The 16584-nt window shown below is 48.3% G+C and overlaps 1 protein-coding gene across 1 annotated transcript in view; it reads left to right on the plus strand.

Annotated features, from left to right (window-relative positions):
• The window catches only part of LOC311106250 (beta-arrestin-1), a gene marked incomplete at both ends in the record, with an annotated part of 92899 nt that overhangs the window by 37394 nt on the left and 38921 nt on the right, over positions 1-16584 (plus strand). The window contains 3 exons of the mRNA XM_084148545.1: positions 1272-1407; positions 15494-15578; positions 15952-16024. Coding sequence (XP_084004671.1) covers positions 1272-1407; positions 15494-15578; positions 15952-16024 — 294 coding nt within the window. The remainder of the gene's footprint in view (positions 1-1271; positions 1408-15493; positions 15579-15951; positions 16025-16584) is intronic.

The following is a 16584-nucleotide window of genomic DNA, read 5'->3' on the forward strand; positions in this document are numbered from 1 at the left end:
CGATCCTCCAGCGACTCGGTAATGGTGTGTTATTCTGTCACGTTGTTGATGTGGATGCGGTGGTGAAGTCAGGCGCAGGACACAGAGGATAAGTCAACACGACTTTACTGAGACTCATGAACAAAATACAAAGTAAATGGTCTCGAAAACACCGGAGGCGAACTAATACGCGCAATGCGTAAAATACTCTAAACACAAAAGTACCGAACCTTGACACCAAACGACAGGCGGACAATAACACACAACTACAAAACATAACACAGGGAAACTTATAGGTGACATAATCAGGACAGAATACGAAACAGGTGCACTAAACTAGACATGACCAAACAAACATCGAAAACATCAAACGGTGGCAGCTAGTACTCCGGGGACGACGAACGCCGAAGCCTGCCCGAACAAGGAGGAGGAGCAGCCTCGGCGGTATTCGTGACAGTCCCCAATAACTGCATATTGCTATATAGTATTGCATTGGTCCCCAATAACTGCATATTGCTATATAGTATTGCATTGGTCCCCAATAACTCCATATTGCTATATAGTATTGCATTGGTCCCCAATAACTGCATATTGCTATATAGTATTGCATTGGTCCCCAATAACTGCATATTGCTATATAGTATTGCATTGGTCCCCAATAACTGCATATTGCTATATAGTATTGCATTGGTCCCCAATAACTGCATATTGCTATATATTATTGCATTGGTCCCCAATAACTGCATATTGCTATATAGTATTGCATTGGTCCCCAATAACTCCATATTGCTATATAGTATTGCATTGGTCCCCAATAACTGCATATTGCTATATAGTATTGCATTGGTCCCCAATAACTGCATATTGCTATATAGTATTGCATTGGTCCCCAATAACTGCATATTGCTATATAGTATTGCATTGGTCCCCAATAACTGCATATTGCTATATAGTATTGCATTGGTCCCCAATAACTGCATATTGCTATATAGTATTGCATTGGTCCCCAATAACTGCATATTGCTATATAGTATTGCATTGGTCCCCAATAACTGCATATTGCTATATAGTATTGCATATGGCTAGAGCAAAAGTATTTATTCAATATGTATTTTAAAAGCATATTTGTGAATCGTTTGAATAAATGTCAATGTGAATGTTTTAATATAGCCATAGTTGACTTCCTGATTTCCAGTGGTTGTGTCTGAACAGGAACTCAGTGTGTCTAACCCTAACCCTTGTGTCTGAACAGGAACTCAGTGTGTCTAACCCTAACCCTTGTGTATGAACAGGAACTCAGTACGCCTGGTAATCCGTAAGGTCCAGTACGCCCCAGAGAAGCCTGGCCCTCAGCCCATGGCTGAGACCACCAGACAGTTCCTGATGTCTGACAAACCACTGCACCTCGAGGCCTCACTGGACAAAGAGGTGATGGACATGTTTTTTTCTGCCGGTAGAGGACACCTCTACTTCACACTACATTACACTACATTATACTACATTACTCTTCATTATACTACATTGCTCCACATTATACTATGTTAGTCCACATTACTCTACATTACCCTACATTGCTCCACATTACCCTACATTGCTCCACATTATTCTACATCAATCCACATTACTCTACATTACCCTACATTACAGTACATTATACTACATTACTCCATATTATACTATGTTAGTCCACATGACTCTACATTATACTACATTGCTCCACATTATACTATGTTAGTCCACATTACTCTACATTATACTACATTGCTCCACACTATACTACATCAATCCACATTATTCTACATTACCCTACATTACAGTACATTATACTACATTACGCTAAATTACAGTAAATTATACTATGTTAATCCACGTTACTCTACATTACATTACATTTTTGTATTGTATTTATTATGGATCCCCATTAGTTCCTGCCAAAGCACGTTTTTGACCAACGCCTAGAACACAGCAGGCGCGTTGGCTAGACCGAACGTTATGACTTGGTTCTCGTAATGCCCACTGGGTGTGTTAAAAGCAGTCTTCCACTCATCCCCCTCCTGAATCCTCACCAGGTTGTAGGCATTACGTGAGTCCAGCTTGGTGAAGACCCGGGCTCCCTGCAATGACTAGAATGCCGTCGTCATCAGGGGGAGTGGGTAGCGGTTCTTAACCGTGATGTCGTTGAGCGCCCGGTAATCAATGCACGGCCGCTGCCCACCGTCCTTTTTCCCCACGAAGAAGAAGCCCGCGCCGGCGGGTAAGGTAGAGGGACGGATGTGACCCTCGACGAGTGCATCGTCGATATACTCCCTCATGGCCAGCGTCTCCGGCCAGAACAATGGCAAACAATCGCCCTCGTGTGGGCATGGCGCCCGGCAGGAGATCGATAGCGCAGTCGTAAGGCCTGTGAGGAGGTAGGCCCTTGGTACGCCTCTTACTAAACACCTCCCCCAGATCCCAATACTCTCGGGGAATGCCTACCAGGTCTGGGCAGGTGACGGAGTCTGTAGCCGCCGTCCTCCCGGTGGCAACCACCGCTAGGGCAGTAGACGGTTCGGAGTGTGGGACCTGGGGAAGAGGTGAGGACTGGTAGGTGGTCTGGGACTGTGGTTTGGGCTGATGAGTGGTCGGTGGAGACCGGAACAGGACGGAGGCAGAGCCTCCCTTCAGGATGAGCCGCCCCGTGGACCAGCCTATCCGGGGTTTGTGGGCGACCAGCCAGGGGTGCCCGAGGACGAGGGGACACTCCGGAGAGTCCACAATGAAAAACTGGATATCCTCCCATAGCGCCCCCGCCACCCGGACACGCACGGGGACAGTGCGCCGGGTGATGAAGCCCGACCCCAACGGCCGGCTGTCCAGGCCCATGACCGGAACCGGCTCGGAGAGGGAGAGTAACGGAACGCTCCACCCTAGGGCCAGCCCCGTGTCCATCAGGTTTTCTGCTGCCCCGCGGCCCCAGAATCCACCAATGCATATGCCTGACGCGCAGCGCGGGCCCACTGAACCCTGACGGGGAGAAAAGTCCGGGAGTCTCTGGAGTTTTGGTTTCAGTTCTGGCTTCCCGTCTTCTCCGGGCATGAGTCGCAGTGGTGACCTGCCTGGCCGCAGTACAGGCAACGTCCCTGGCACAGACGCCTCTGCCTCTCCATCCTGGACAAGTGCGCCGCCCCCAGCTGCATAGCCTCCTCCTGAGGCGTCTCCTCCCTGAATCGGCGGATAGCCTCCGGGTTGATAGGGAGATGCGGAGGCACGCCTTGCGTCATCCCTCTCTCATGCGCCCTCTCATAACGCCGATTGTCCGTAAAGGACCAGGGCGGCCTCCTCCCATCCTGCCTCTCGAGCCCGGGTCCGGAACTCCACGGAGTAGTCCGCCACCGAACGGTCACCCTGCCGACAGGCCGTGAGCCGCCTCTCGGCCTCGTGCCCCAACACCACCTGAGAGGTGTCGAACACCTTGCGTAGCTCCCGGGTGAATTGGTAGGAGTCGGAGCATGCCGGAGTTTGGCTCTCCCACTCCGCGGCAGCCCAGGAAAGGGCCCGACCCATCAACAGAGTGATGATGTAGGCCACACGGCCCTGCTCCGTCGGGAAGGAGGAGGGTTGTAGGCTGAATACCAGGGAACACTGGGTGAGAAATTCCCTGCAGCCCTCTGGACGTCCGTCATACCTCTCCGGAGGTGGTAGGCAGGGTTCCTGCGATATCGCAAGCGAGACTGGAGACTCCGCGGCTTCCGCTCTGCCGGCTGCCGGGGCTGGTCGGATGTCCACCCAGCTCTGCACGGCGATCGTCAGCTGGCGGAGATTCTCGGTGATCTGTTGCAGGCTGCGGTCGTGCTGGTTCAGCATGGCTCCCTGCGTTGCCAATGCGCTCCGATACTGTGCTGCCTCCGTTGGGTCCATATTGGCTCAGTTTTCTGTAAGGGTTGGGGTGAGGTGTGACCCAGGTGCGGTGCAGGACATACAGTAGGCATGATGGTGAAACAAGGATCTTTACTGGTGGTCCCGAAGCCAAAATACAAAATAACAGACTTATCACAATAAAAGAAAGGTGGAGCAAATAAGTCTCCAAAAACCGGCTGACAGCCAAAATACGAAATACTACCTAAGACTGAAACAAATAACGTAACAGAGAGAACACTTCTGGTACCTGTACATAGATCTCCGATCAGACACTGAGTAGTACTGCTGGACATAGAGAAACTAGCAGAGAAAACTGAGCAAGGGAACACAGGGAAGTGAGGGCATAAATAAAAAGGTGAACCGATAGACTCAGGTGACACCAATAGGATGATGATTAGTCCCGACTGTGAGTGAGGAGGTGCCTAAGGTTGTCGGAGGATGACACCTAGTGGGACGCTCCGGAACTGCGACCCCCTCCTGTAACATTTTAGTTTTTGAAATATTTAGTACTAACTTATTCATTGCCACCCATTTCAAAACTAACTGCAGCTCTTTGTTAAGTGTTGCAGTCATTTTAGTCGCTGTAGTAGCTGACGTGTATAGTGTTGAGTCATCCGCATACGTAGACACACTTGCTTAACTGAAAGCCAGTGGCATGTCAATAGTAAAGATTGAAAAAAGTAAGGGGCCTAGACAGCTGCCCTGGGGAACTCCTGATTCTACCTGGATTATGTTGGAGAGGCTTCCATTAAAGAACACCCTCTGTGTTCTGTTAGACAGGTAACTCTTTATCCACAATACATGAGGGGATGTAAAATCATAACACATACACTACCGGTCAAAAGGTTTAGAACACCTACTCATTCAAGGGTTTTTCTTTATTTTTACTATTATCTACATTGTAGAATAATAGTGAAGACATCAAAACTGTGAAATAACACATATGGAATGATGTAGTAACCAAAAAAGTGTTAAACAAATCAAAATAGATTTGAGATTTGAGATTCTGCAAATAGCCACCCTTTGCCTTGATGACAGCTTTGCACACTCTTGGCATTCTCTCAACCAGCTTCACCTGGAATGCTTTTCCAACTGTTGAAGGAGTTCCCACATATGCTGAGCACTTGTTGGCTGCTTTTCCTTCACTCTGCCGTCTGACTCATCCCAAACCATCTCAATTTGGTTGAGTTCGGGGGATTGTGGAGGCCAGGTCATCTGATGCAGCACTCCATCACTCTCCTTCTTGGTAAAATAGCCCTTACACAGCCTGAAGGTGTGTTGGGTCATTGTCCTGTTGAAAAACAAATGATAGTCCCACTAAGCCCAAACCAGATGGGATGGCTGTGACACTCTGGCTCCGGGACTTTTGTATTTGAGCCAGGGTGTATTTGTTTTGTTGGGTTTTGTTGTGGGGTTTGTTGTATAGGGTGTATTCGGTTGGTTGTGTTTTGGGTGAGTTAATTGTGGTGTCGTGTGACTCCCAATCGGAGGTAACGAGTGTCAGCTGTCGGCTCGTTATCTCTGATTGGGAGCCATATTTAAACTATTTGTGTTCTCATGAGGGTTGTGGGTTTTTGTTCCAAGTTCAGTCGGTGTACTGAGGACGTTACGGTTCTTGTTTTGTTTTGTCGTTTATTCTACAATAAAGTCATGTTTCTTGGACACGCTGCGCCTTGGTCATACTTGGACGACATAGACCCCCGTGACAATGGCGTATCGCTGCAGAATGCTGTGGTAGCCATGCTGGTTAAGTGTGCCTTGAATTCTAAATAAATCACAGACAGTATCACCAGCAAAGCACCCCCACACCATAATACCTCCTCCTCCATGCTTTACGGTGAGAAATACACATGCGGAGATCATCCGTTCCCCCACACCACGTCTCACAAAGACACGGCGGTTGGAACCAAAAATCTCCAATTTGGGCTCCAGACCAAAGGATACATTTCCACCAGTCAAATGTCCATTGCTCGTGTTTCTTGGCCCAAGGAAGTCTCTTCTTTGTATTGGTGTCCTTTAGTAGTGATTTCTTTGCAGCAATTCGACCATGAAGGCCTGGTTCACACAGTCTCCTCTGAACAGTTTATGTAGAGATGTGTCTGTTTTGTTTTTTTTATAATATGTTTATTATTTTCCAATAAAAATAAAGTAAAAGAGACAGCAATACAAACAATGACATTCATTGTACTGTTGGATGGGATGGCCAGTTTAGAGGACAAAACAAAAGTTAACTCACACATACACAAAATAAAACAAAATCCTATTAGGTGGTACGTGTATAAGAAGACAGCATATAGTCATTACAAGCAGTGTAGTTCAGCCAAAAATAAATATTGAGTGGAGTACAGCACAGAGTAGCAGCAGATCGTCAGCCCAGTTATGAAGCGGGACTAGACCATTTATCCAGTATCGGCTGCCATATTTTGTAAAACAATGGACTTCTATTGGAGGTGTTGTATCGAATCTTTTCCATATGGATTACATTCCCTAAATCCCGTAACCACATTTCAAAGGTGAGATGTGTCTGTTACTTGAACTCTGTGAAGCATTTATTTGGGTTGCAATTTCTGAGGCTGGAAACTCTAATTAACCTATCCTCTGCAGCAGAGGTAAATATGGGTCTTCCATTCCTGTGGCGGTCCTCATGAGTGCCAGTTTCATCATAGCGCTTGATGGTTTTTGCGACTGCACTTGAAGAAACTTTCAAAGTTCTTGAAATGTTCCGTATTGACTGACCTTCATGTCTTAAAGTAATGATGGACGATTAGTTACCGGAGTGTAACTCCAGTTCTATGAGTGGAGCGGAGCCCCATAGGGGAGCTCTGCTCCTAATGGTTTACCCTCTGCCCTAAGGCAGCAGCAGCCTGAGACAAAATTATGCACACACCTACAGCCAATAGGAGTACAGGTGTCCCTATAAGAGGGGACGCTTCCCCTCAATCAGCCTCCCGAGATATTTTTCTTCAGCGAGACTAGAGAGGGTCGGCAGGGCCTTAAGTCCTATGGGGCTCCGCTCCACTCATAGAACTGGAGTTACACTCCGGTAACTAATCGTTCTATATTGTGGAGCTCCGCCCCATAGGGGAGCTCTGCTCCTAATGGTTTAAGGCGGAGCGTAGCGCTCCAAAATGTACTCCCTGCCGAACCTAACACTTCCCATCAAAACGAGAAAGTCAGGCCCAGCAATGGCTGTAACCGAGTCCCGCAGTACTGCAACTAAAAACCCCTACGGGCGTCACAATATACCGCGTCATCGGTTAAAAGACCCGCCCCACCTAGTCCAATGGCAATGCCAATGACTAGTGGGCAGATCACCAGAATAGAAGCCATACTAATCTGTACTAGCAGATAGATGTGCCTCAATATCCTGTGAAAACACTACCGACCACTAATGGAATGACATCAAATGTCACTCTACATTATGAACGCGGTAGACCGCCTCACTCACTCAATGGAATCCCAGAGATTAGTGGGCAGGAACAAAACATGAGTCATACTATCTGAGCGAGCAGATAGATGACCTCATATTCTGTTAATCCACGCATGCCTCTACTGTACTGAGCTTGTCAGTCAGGATTCATGCCACAAAATATGTTTTCTCATCCAAAGCGGACCTGATGGAAACCCAGTCCATAGTCCTGCTTTTCCCTCTCTTCCTAGCTCCAGATCTCCCTTCAGCTATGCTGAGTACAGACCGAGCCAAAGAGTTAGAAAACACATCTGTTAAAGACATGTCTTCCTAACCAAAAGCGGACCTGATGGAAACCTGTGTCCACAGTCCTGCTTCTCCTCTCCTTCTTGCTCAAGATCTCCCTTCAGCCACGCTGAGTACAGATCGAGCCAGAGAATTGGAAGACATATCTAAGAGATAGAAACGGATAAATGGAGACGGCGTCGACCAGGATGCTGCTCTACAGATATCCTCTACTCCCGTTCCTCTAAAAAGGGCAGTAGAAGCCGCTACTCCACGAGTGGAGTGAGCTCTGATACCCTGAGGCAATTGCCGCCCTGCTACCTCATAAGCTGTCTCAATGCCTTCGCAAAGCCAGTGAGACAGCCTCTGTTTTGAAAGTGGTCTACCTAGTGCAGCCGCACCGTGACACACAAACAACTGAGGCGATGACCTAATCGCTGCTGTGCGCTCGACGTAACACGCCAAAGCGCGTACCGGGCACAGGCGATGGAGCTTTTCCTCACTCCTCTCTCTATGAGGAGGAGGAGAAAAAGCCCACAGCTCCACGGTCTGTGACCTATATGAACTCTTAATAACCTTCGGCACAAATGCCGGGTTAGGACGTAACACTGCTCTGCTCAGGTCACCATTGATGGCCAGGCAGTCAGGTCTCGTCGAAAGAGCACACAAATCACTGACCCGCTTAGTTGTAGTCAAAGCGAGCAACAGTGCTGTCTTGATAGACAGCATCTTGAGGGGTATTTGATTCAATGGCTCGAACGGCGACTTACATAGCGCTTCGAGTACCAAAGCCAAATCCCACTGAGGAAGCGTGACTCTAGGTGTTGGCCTAAGTCGCCGCGTTCCTAATAGGAAGCGTTTCACTAGAGGGTGACTAAAGACATTGTCTCTGCCAAAACCCTCATGACAAGCTGAAATCGCTGCTGCAAACACTCTAATCGTGGCAGGCGATTTTTGCTTATCAAACATGAGCTGCAGAAAAGAGAGAATACTCTCCACCTGACAGCTCATGGGGTCCACACTTTGTGTGACACACCATCGTGAAAACACGTTCCATCTACTGGCATACATCTTAGAAGTGGAACTGGCACGTGAACCCTGTATGGTCCTGATCACCGCATCAGATAACCCACGGCGTTCTAGCCTGTCCCTCTCAGCAGCCAGGCCTTCAGTGGTTGGCCGATTATGGGCAATTTCCCTATCGTGCCAGCCGCCTGAGACAACGCGTCCCGTCGATGTGGAATTGGCCAAGGTGGCGCAATCAACATCTGACTCATCTCCGCAAACCACAGAGCCCCCGGGCGATCGGGCGCTATCGGTATCACTGACAGCCCCCCTGACCTCACCCTGGCTAGCAGTGGGAGAATGCAGGACAGCGGAGGGAATGCATACAGGAGAACTCTCGGCCACGGTTGGTGCGCAAAGGCGTCCCTTCCCAGTGGCGGTTCGTCCTGTTCCCTCAGAGAGAACCACAGAGGACATTGCGCGTTCACGCGTGACGCGAATAGGTCCACCTCGGCTCTCCCGAATTGTTCCCAAATCTGGAGAACAATGTCTGGATGCAGACACCACTCGTCGTCTCGAGGACCCCCTCTTGACATGAGGTCTGCTCCTACGTTCAAGTAGCCCGGAATGTGTGCTGCTCTCAATGAGCGAAGGTGCTCGTGAGCCCACAGCCACAATTCCTCTGCCGCCCGATGGAGAGCAGGAGACCTGACTCCTCCCTGGCGATTTATGTGGGCTACTGTGGTCCGGTTGTCTGACCAGACCAGCACATCGCGACCCCGAAGGGTAGACGCGAAGTGGGTCAGAACCAGTCGAACCGTTTCCAACTCCAGGAGGTTGATGTGACGACCTGATTGAGGCCACACACCTCCTATCGCTTGTGTCTGACATGTCCCTCCCCATCCCGTCAGGGACGCATCCGTGAATACTGGGATGTGAGAGGACACCTTTCCTATCGGGACTCCGTGCGTGAGAACGCGCGAGCTTCTCCAATAGTTTAGGTCTGCACTGAGCGAGAGGGGAACCACCACCAACCGATGACGTTGACGCAATGGGTCTAGTCTTAGTTGGGCGAACCATCGCTGCGTCCTGCGCATGTGCAGGAGTCCCAGCGGAACCACAGAGTGGGCTGACGACATGAGACCCAAAAGTGACATGATCGACAGCGCCGTCACCGTGTGATTCGGACAACACTTCCTTAGGGCTAGCAACAAGGCTACCCTTCGGGGGTCCGAAATTCGAGCCCTCATCCTCACAGTGTCTAGCTGTATCCCCAGGTAGACAATCTGATGAGTGGGCCAGGGCGCGCTCTTTTTCCAATTCACAGCAAACCCCAGACTTGTGAGATGCATCACTGTCTGTGTTGTGTGAGTGATCGCCAGCTCTGCTGACGGGGCGAGAACAAGTAGGTCGTCCAGGTAGGCTAGTAGCCGTATTCCCTGACGACGCAACGGTTCCAATGCCGCCTCCACACACTTGGAAAATGTGCGAGGTGCCAGGGCATACCCAAATGGCATCCTCGTGTATTCGTACGCCACCCCTTGAAAGGCGAACCGCAGAAACTTCCTGTGACGCGGCTGAACCGGCACATGAAAGTACGCGTCCTTTAGGTCTATGCTCGTACAAAAATCCCCTTTCTGGACACATTCCAGCAGGCGTTTTGTCGTTAGCATTCGGAAGGGCCGTTTGGTTATGCTCTCGTTGAGAATGCGTGAATCCAAAATCGGCCTCACTCCTCCCGTCTTTTTGGGCACTAGGAAATAAGGCAAATATAGCCCTTTGTTCCTTTGCTCCCGGGGAACTACTGTCACCGCCTCCTTCGCCAAAAGTTCCGTAATCTCTGTCATCAGAGCGGCCACTTTGTCTGGCGTCTTCATCACCGTCTCCACCACTCCCCTGAAGGGGGTGGGGTCCGGTGGAATTGGAGAGCATAACCCTTCTGCAACGTCTGTTCTAGCCAGCGTGAGAGGGTGCAGCTTCTTCGCCACTGCCAGCAATGCAGAGAAAGTGGCTGGGCGCGAAGCTGTGGTGCATCCAGTAGGAAGGACCTGTATTCCTCTATGGCCCTTACCGCCACTGTTCCCCGACATTGAAGTGGTGGAACAGCCCAAGGTGGGCCTCCCGTGAAAGGGAGAGGAAATGCGTTCAGTTAAACCCGTAACCGTCGTATTCCTGCCCTCCTTGAACGCATCGCGGGTCTGAATTGCGCTGACCGAGGCCACAGCCTGCGGCAGGGCACCATCCCCAGCGAGCGATTGCGTCATCTTAGGTGACTGCAATTCGCTATCAGAGCCCTTCACTACAGTACTCCTAGAAGTCTGTAGTATGAGGTCTCTATGAGGTAAAACAAGACGGCGCCTTGATACCTTCTTAACTTTCACCTTCTGTGTGTGTTCAACTCTGCACCCCTGGTGGGTTGATTCACGCTCAGTGTGGTGAGTACTGGCTCGTTCTGTCAGGGGAGCTGATACTTTGGTTATACCCATAACGCTAGTAATCCTGCCCTCCGTGAACGTAGCATGGGTCTGAATCGCATTAACCGAGACCTTGGTCTGCGATAATGCGCCGTCCCCAGATAGCTGCTGTGTTACAATGCCTGGGGGCGCCGATACTCTGGGCACCTTGGTGACCGCGGTAATCGGGCCCTCCGTGAACGCAGCATGGGTCTGGCTCGTACTAGTGGAGACCTTAGTCTGTACTAGTGCGCCATCCCCAAATAGCGGCTGCGTCCTCATGTCAGAATCTGACCGGGACTGCTGCCTTCTATGTAAAGCACTTCTTATACGTGAAGTGTGATGTGACGACCTGATTGAGGTCTTCTGGATACCTACTCTTAGTGCCTGTTCAGCAACGCACCCTCGGTGGGCTGAACGGCTCTTAGAGTGGTAAGGAAGAGAGGGTGAGATTTGAACGCTCTCGGACGTATTATGGAAAAGAGGCTCTTTTTTGACAAAGTCAGGTGGAGCCAACTCTTTATTAAACACATCAACAAAAGCATTTACATCAGCACCCGTCCCTTCAACCGAAGGGTGGGGGGGAACAGTGGGCGCGTTCGACACCATCGATGCGTCCTCCATCCTCTCCCCCGCGTCCCGTCACGTACGCCTCCTCTTGCCTCCCTTGGAGGGCCAGGTCGGCGTCCTCGTCACCTCCCTCGCCGGCTGTAGTGGGGCTACCGTAGCTGCTGGGAGGGCCGAGCCCGCTCCCTTGCTGCTCGTGGCCGCCGGATGATGCCGATTACGCCGCCTCGTCGTAGATCCCGGTCTACTTAGAGGGGCGGAGGTAGATGGCCTTTGGGGAGGAGGGGGGCCGAGTCGTCCTGCCAACGGCAGGTGCTTGGCCAACTGCTTCTTCTCCTCCTCCAACTTCGAAAAACGCTCCGTCGCCTCTTTGACTGCGACCCCAAAGAGGCCGTCGTCAGAGAGGGGGGCGTTCAAGAGAGACGTCCTGTCTGCCTCTTTCATGGAAGTCAAAGACAACCAGAGGTGTCGTTCCCCGACCACCGAAGTGGCCATGGATCTCCCCGCGCAGACTGCGGACGCCTGTGTAAGGTGGAGTATGGCGCCAGAAATCCTGGACGCCTCCTCCACCTCCTCTGGTGCCATCTCTGTCTTACCCGTGGTTAAACGGGACAGAGAGGCCGCCAAGAGGGCAATGTTGTTAGCTGCTGCTACAGCTTGGGCTCCCAACCCAAAAGACTTCTCCAACAGCGACGCTGTGAGTCGGTCCTTCTGGGATGGCAACGTGGCCTTCTTGGAAGAGGGCCAAGGGCTCGAACCCGGTACGAGATACGCCGCCATGGCGCTCTCTAACCTGGGGATCCCCTGACACTGGAACCTTCCTTCCACTCTCGTGAATGGGAGATACGCTTTTACAGGCGAACGCGCCGCTAAAGGTGCCTCCCCCGAGCCTCCAACGTACCTAGCCAAAGAAGGCATGGCAGGAGCCACTGGCTCTGCCGCCTTCCTCGGCCTGGAATAAGGACCGCCCTCCATCATATCAACCTCCGGTGCGGAGGGAAGAGGGGGCAGGCTTATTGCCAGCCGTTGAGCAGCTCTCTCAATGAGACACGGAAAATCCGCTCTCAGAGAGGCTGCAGCGAAAGAGAGAGCTTCTGATCTCTCAGAGCTCGTATCCCCTTCGCTATAGGGACTACAAGCCCTCTCGCTCTCCAGAGGAAAGGGGGGCTTGAAAGTATGAGGGACGGGGTCCGACTGTTCCATTGGAATGCCAGACCCTTCCTCAAAATCCCCATCTTCCCCCGAGTCTGCGCCGTCGGACGACGCCTCTGAAGCAGAGGCTAGTATCGACAGCACATCCTCAAGGGGGATGTCCTCCCTGAAAAACGCCCAACGCTGCTTCCTCTCCTTTAAAGAAAGGAGGGCGCAGGAGGCGCAATTCGGGGGACTGCAGACGCCCTCCTTGGCATGCTGGGATCCCAAACACACTAAACATAAGTCGTGGTGGTCACCGGCCGCCATGGAGGTGCATCTGCACTGAGCTCTGAAAAGAGCTTTTGGGGGGGGAAAATCACCCGGTGTGCTCATTTAGACGACGTTGATGACTGGAATATCAACGGCGTTTTCGTCCTGAGTCTTCGTGCTTCGTCTCTTCTTGGCTCTTCAGTCTAGTCATCCAGTCGCTGAAGAAAAAGGGAGGCTGATTGAGGGGAAGCGTCCCCTCTTATAGGGACACCTGTACTCCTATTGGCTGTAGGTGTGTGCATAATTTTGTCTCAGGCTGCTGCTGCCTTAGGGCAGAGGGTAAACCATTAGGAGCAGAGCTCCCCTATGGGGCGGAGCTCCACGATATAGAACTGTCATTTCTCTTTGCTTGTTTGAGCTGTTCTTGCCATAATATGGACTTGGTCTTGTACCAAATAGGGCTATCTTCTGTATATCCCCCCCTACCTTGTCACAACACAACTGATTGGCTCAAACACATTATGAAGGAAATAAATTCCACAAATTCACTTTTAAGAAGGCACACCTGTTAATTGAAATGAATTCCAGGTGACTACCTCATGAAGCTGGTTGAGAGAATGCCAAGAGTGTGCAAAGCTGTCATCATGGCTATTTGAAGAATCTCAAATCTCAAATATATTTTGATTTGCTTAACACTTTTTTTGGTTACTACATGATTCCATATGTGTTATTTCATAGTTTTGATGTCTTCACAATTATTCTACGATGTAGAAAATTGTAAAAATAAAGAAAAATCATTGAATGACTAGGTGTTCTAAAACTTTTGACCAGTAGTGTAAGTTTGTATCTGGTCAAACACCATTTTTCCAAAACTTTACTAAGGGTTGGTAACAGGCTGATTGGTCGGCTATTTGAGCCAGTAAAGGGGGCTTTCCTATTCTCAGGTAGCTGAATGACCCTCCAGACCTGAGGGAACACACTTTCTAGTAGGCTTAAATTGAAGATATGGCAAATAGGAGTGGCAATATCGTCCGCTATTATCCTCAGTAATTTTCCATCCATGTTGTCAGACCAAGGTGGCTTGTCATTTCACCTCTTCCACACTCAGTTTACGGAATTCAAAATTACAACGCTTGTCTTTCATAATTTGGTCAGATATACTTGGATGTGTAGTGTCAGCGTTTGTTGCTGGCATGTCATGCCTGAGTTTGCAAATTTTGCCAATGAAAAAATCATTAAAGTAGTTGGCAATATCAGTCGGTTTTGTGATGAATGAGCCATCTGATTCAATGAATGATGGAGCTGAATTTGCCTTTTTCCCCAAAATTTCATTGAAGGTGCTCCAAAGCTTTTTACTGTAATTCTTTGTCGTTTATCCATGTTTCATAGTGTAGTTTCTTCTTCTTTTTATTCAGTTTAGTCACATTATTTATTGGTTGTACAGCCAGACCTATTTGCCATTCCTTTTGCCTCATCCCTCTCAACCATACACTTTTTCAATTTCTCACAGTACATTAGAATACGTTAATCCACATTACTCTACATTACTCTTCATTATAATACATTTTACTACATTTTACTACAGTACTCTACATTATATTACATTACTCTACATTATACTACATTACTCGACATTACCCTACATTACAGTACATTATTGTCACGATCGTCGTAGGAGTGAGTAGACCAAGGCGCAGCGTGTGAAACAAACATGACTTTAATTAGTTAAAGTATACAAAACAAAACACGACTCGTGAAGTCCACGGTAAACAAATACCGACACGGAACAAAAACCCACAAACACAAAGTGAAACACAGACAGTTAAATATGGCTCCCAGAGACAACCAGCCGACAGCTGACACTCGTTGCCTCTGATTGGGAGTCACACAGGCAAACATAGAAACAGACAACCTAGAACCCCCAACATAGACATATCACACATAGAATAAACACACCCTGGCTCAACAAATAGAGTCCCAGAGCCAGGGTGTGACAATTATACTACATGAATCCACATTACTCCACATTACTCTTCATTATAATACATTTTACTACATTTTACTACAGTACTCTACATTATATTACATTACTCTACATTATACTACATTACTCGACATTACCCTACATTACAGTACATTATACTACATGAATCCACATTACTCCACATTACTCTTCATTATAATACATTTTACTACATTTTACTACAGTACTCTACATTATATTACATTACTCTACATTATACTACATTACTCTATATTACTCTACATTACTCTACATTATATTACATTACTCTACATTATACTACATTACTCTATATTACTCTACATTACTCTACATTACTCTACATTACTCTATATTACTCTATATTACTCTACATTATACAGAGTTAATCCACATTACTCTACATTACTCAGCCTACTGTTTTTTCGGGGGGAGGAGGGTGTTTGTTGGGGTACAGTAATATTGAGTCTTTTGCATCTCTCCTTTCAGATCTACTACCACGGGGAGCCTATCAGTGTCAACGTTCACGTCACAAACAACACCAACAAGACAGTGAAGAAAATGAAGATTTCAGGTTATTGCAACCTACAATTCAGAATCAAATTACTGTAATCCTGTGTGTTTCTTTCAGAACATTGACAGGTTCTACATATGTAGGATCTCAATTTGACCAATATTGTCACAGCAGAAATATCCTGCAACAATAGGATTTGAACATTTAGTCCATAATGTTGCTTATCGGCGGTTAGGCTATTAGCTAGACAAAAGTAGTCTACATGAACAGTGCAATACTGTTAATATAACAATGTATTATTGTGGGTTTTCAGTGAATTAATGTAAATCATGAAGCTCATCTGCATTTCCTGCGGTTCAGGAAAATTCTCAGCAACAAAAGAGTGATCAAATTAAGATACTACATCTGTAAGTATTGTAATTTCTATTCACAGTGCGTCAGTATGCAGACATCTGCCTATTCAACACAGCACAATACAAATGCCCGGTCGCAACAGAGGAGACAGAGTACGTTTCTTTACCTTCTTTATAATACAGACATCTGACATGTAGGCCAGGCCAGTCTTCAATAACTAATGACTTGTGACATCTGACATGTAGGCCAGGCCAGTCTTCAATAACTAATGACTTGTGACATCTGACATGTAGGCCAGGCCAGTCTTCAATAACTAATCTGACATTTGGATATAGAGATACAGTGGGGGAAAAAAGTATTTAGTCAAATCAAATCAAATCAAATGTTATTGGCCACATGTGCCGAATACAACAGGTGCAGACATTACAGTGAAATGCTTACTTACAGCCCTTAACCAACAGTGCATAAAAATAAAACAACAACAAAAAAAGTGTTGAGAAAAAAAGAGCAGAAGTAAAATAAAATAACAGTAGGGAGGCTATATATACAGGGGGGTACCGGTGCAGAGTCAACGTGCGGGGGCACCGGCTAGTTGAGGTAGTTGAAGTAATATGTACATGTGGGTAGAGTTAAAGTGACTATGCATAAATAATTAACAGAGTAGCAGCAGCGTAAAAGGATGGGGTGGGGGGGCAGTGCAAATAGTCCGGGT

Source organism: Coregonus lavaretus (genome assembly GCF_964263955.1).
Source record: "Coregonus lavaretus genome assembly, chromosome: 30".
NCBI lineage: Eukaryota > Metazoa > Chordata > Actinopteri > Salmoniformes > Salmonidae > Coregonus > Coregonus lavaretus.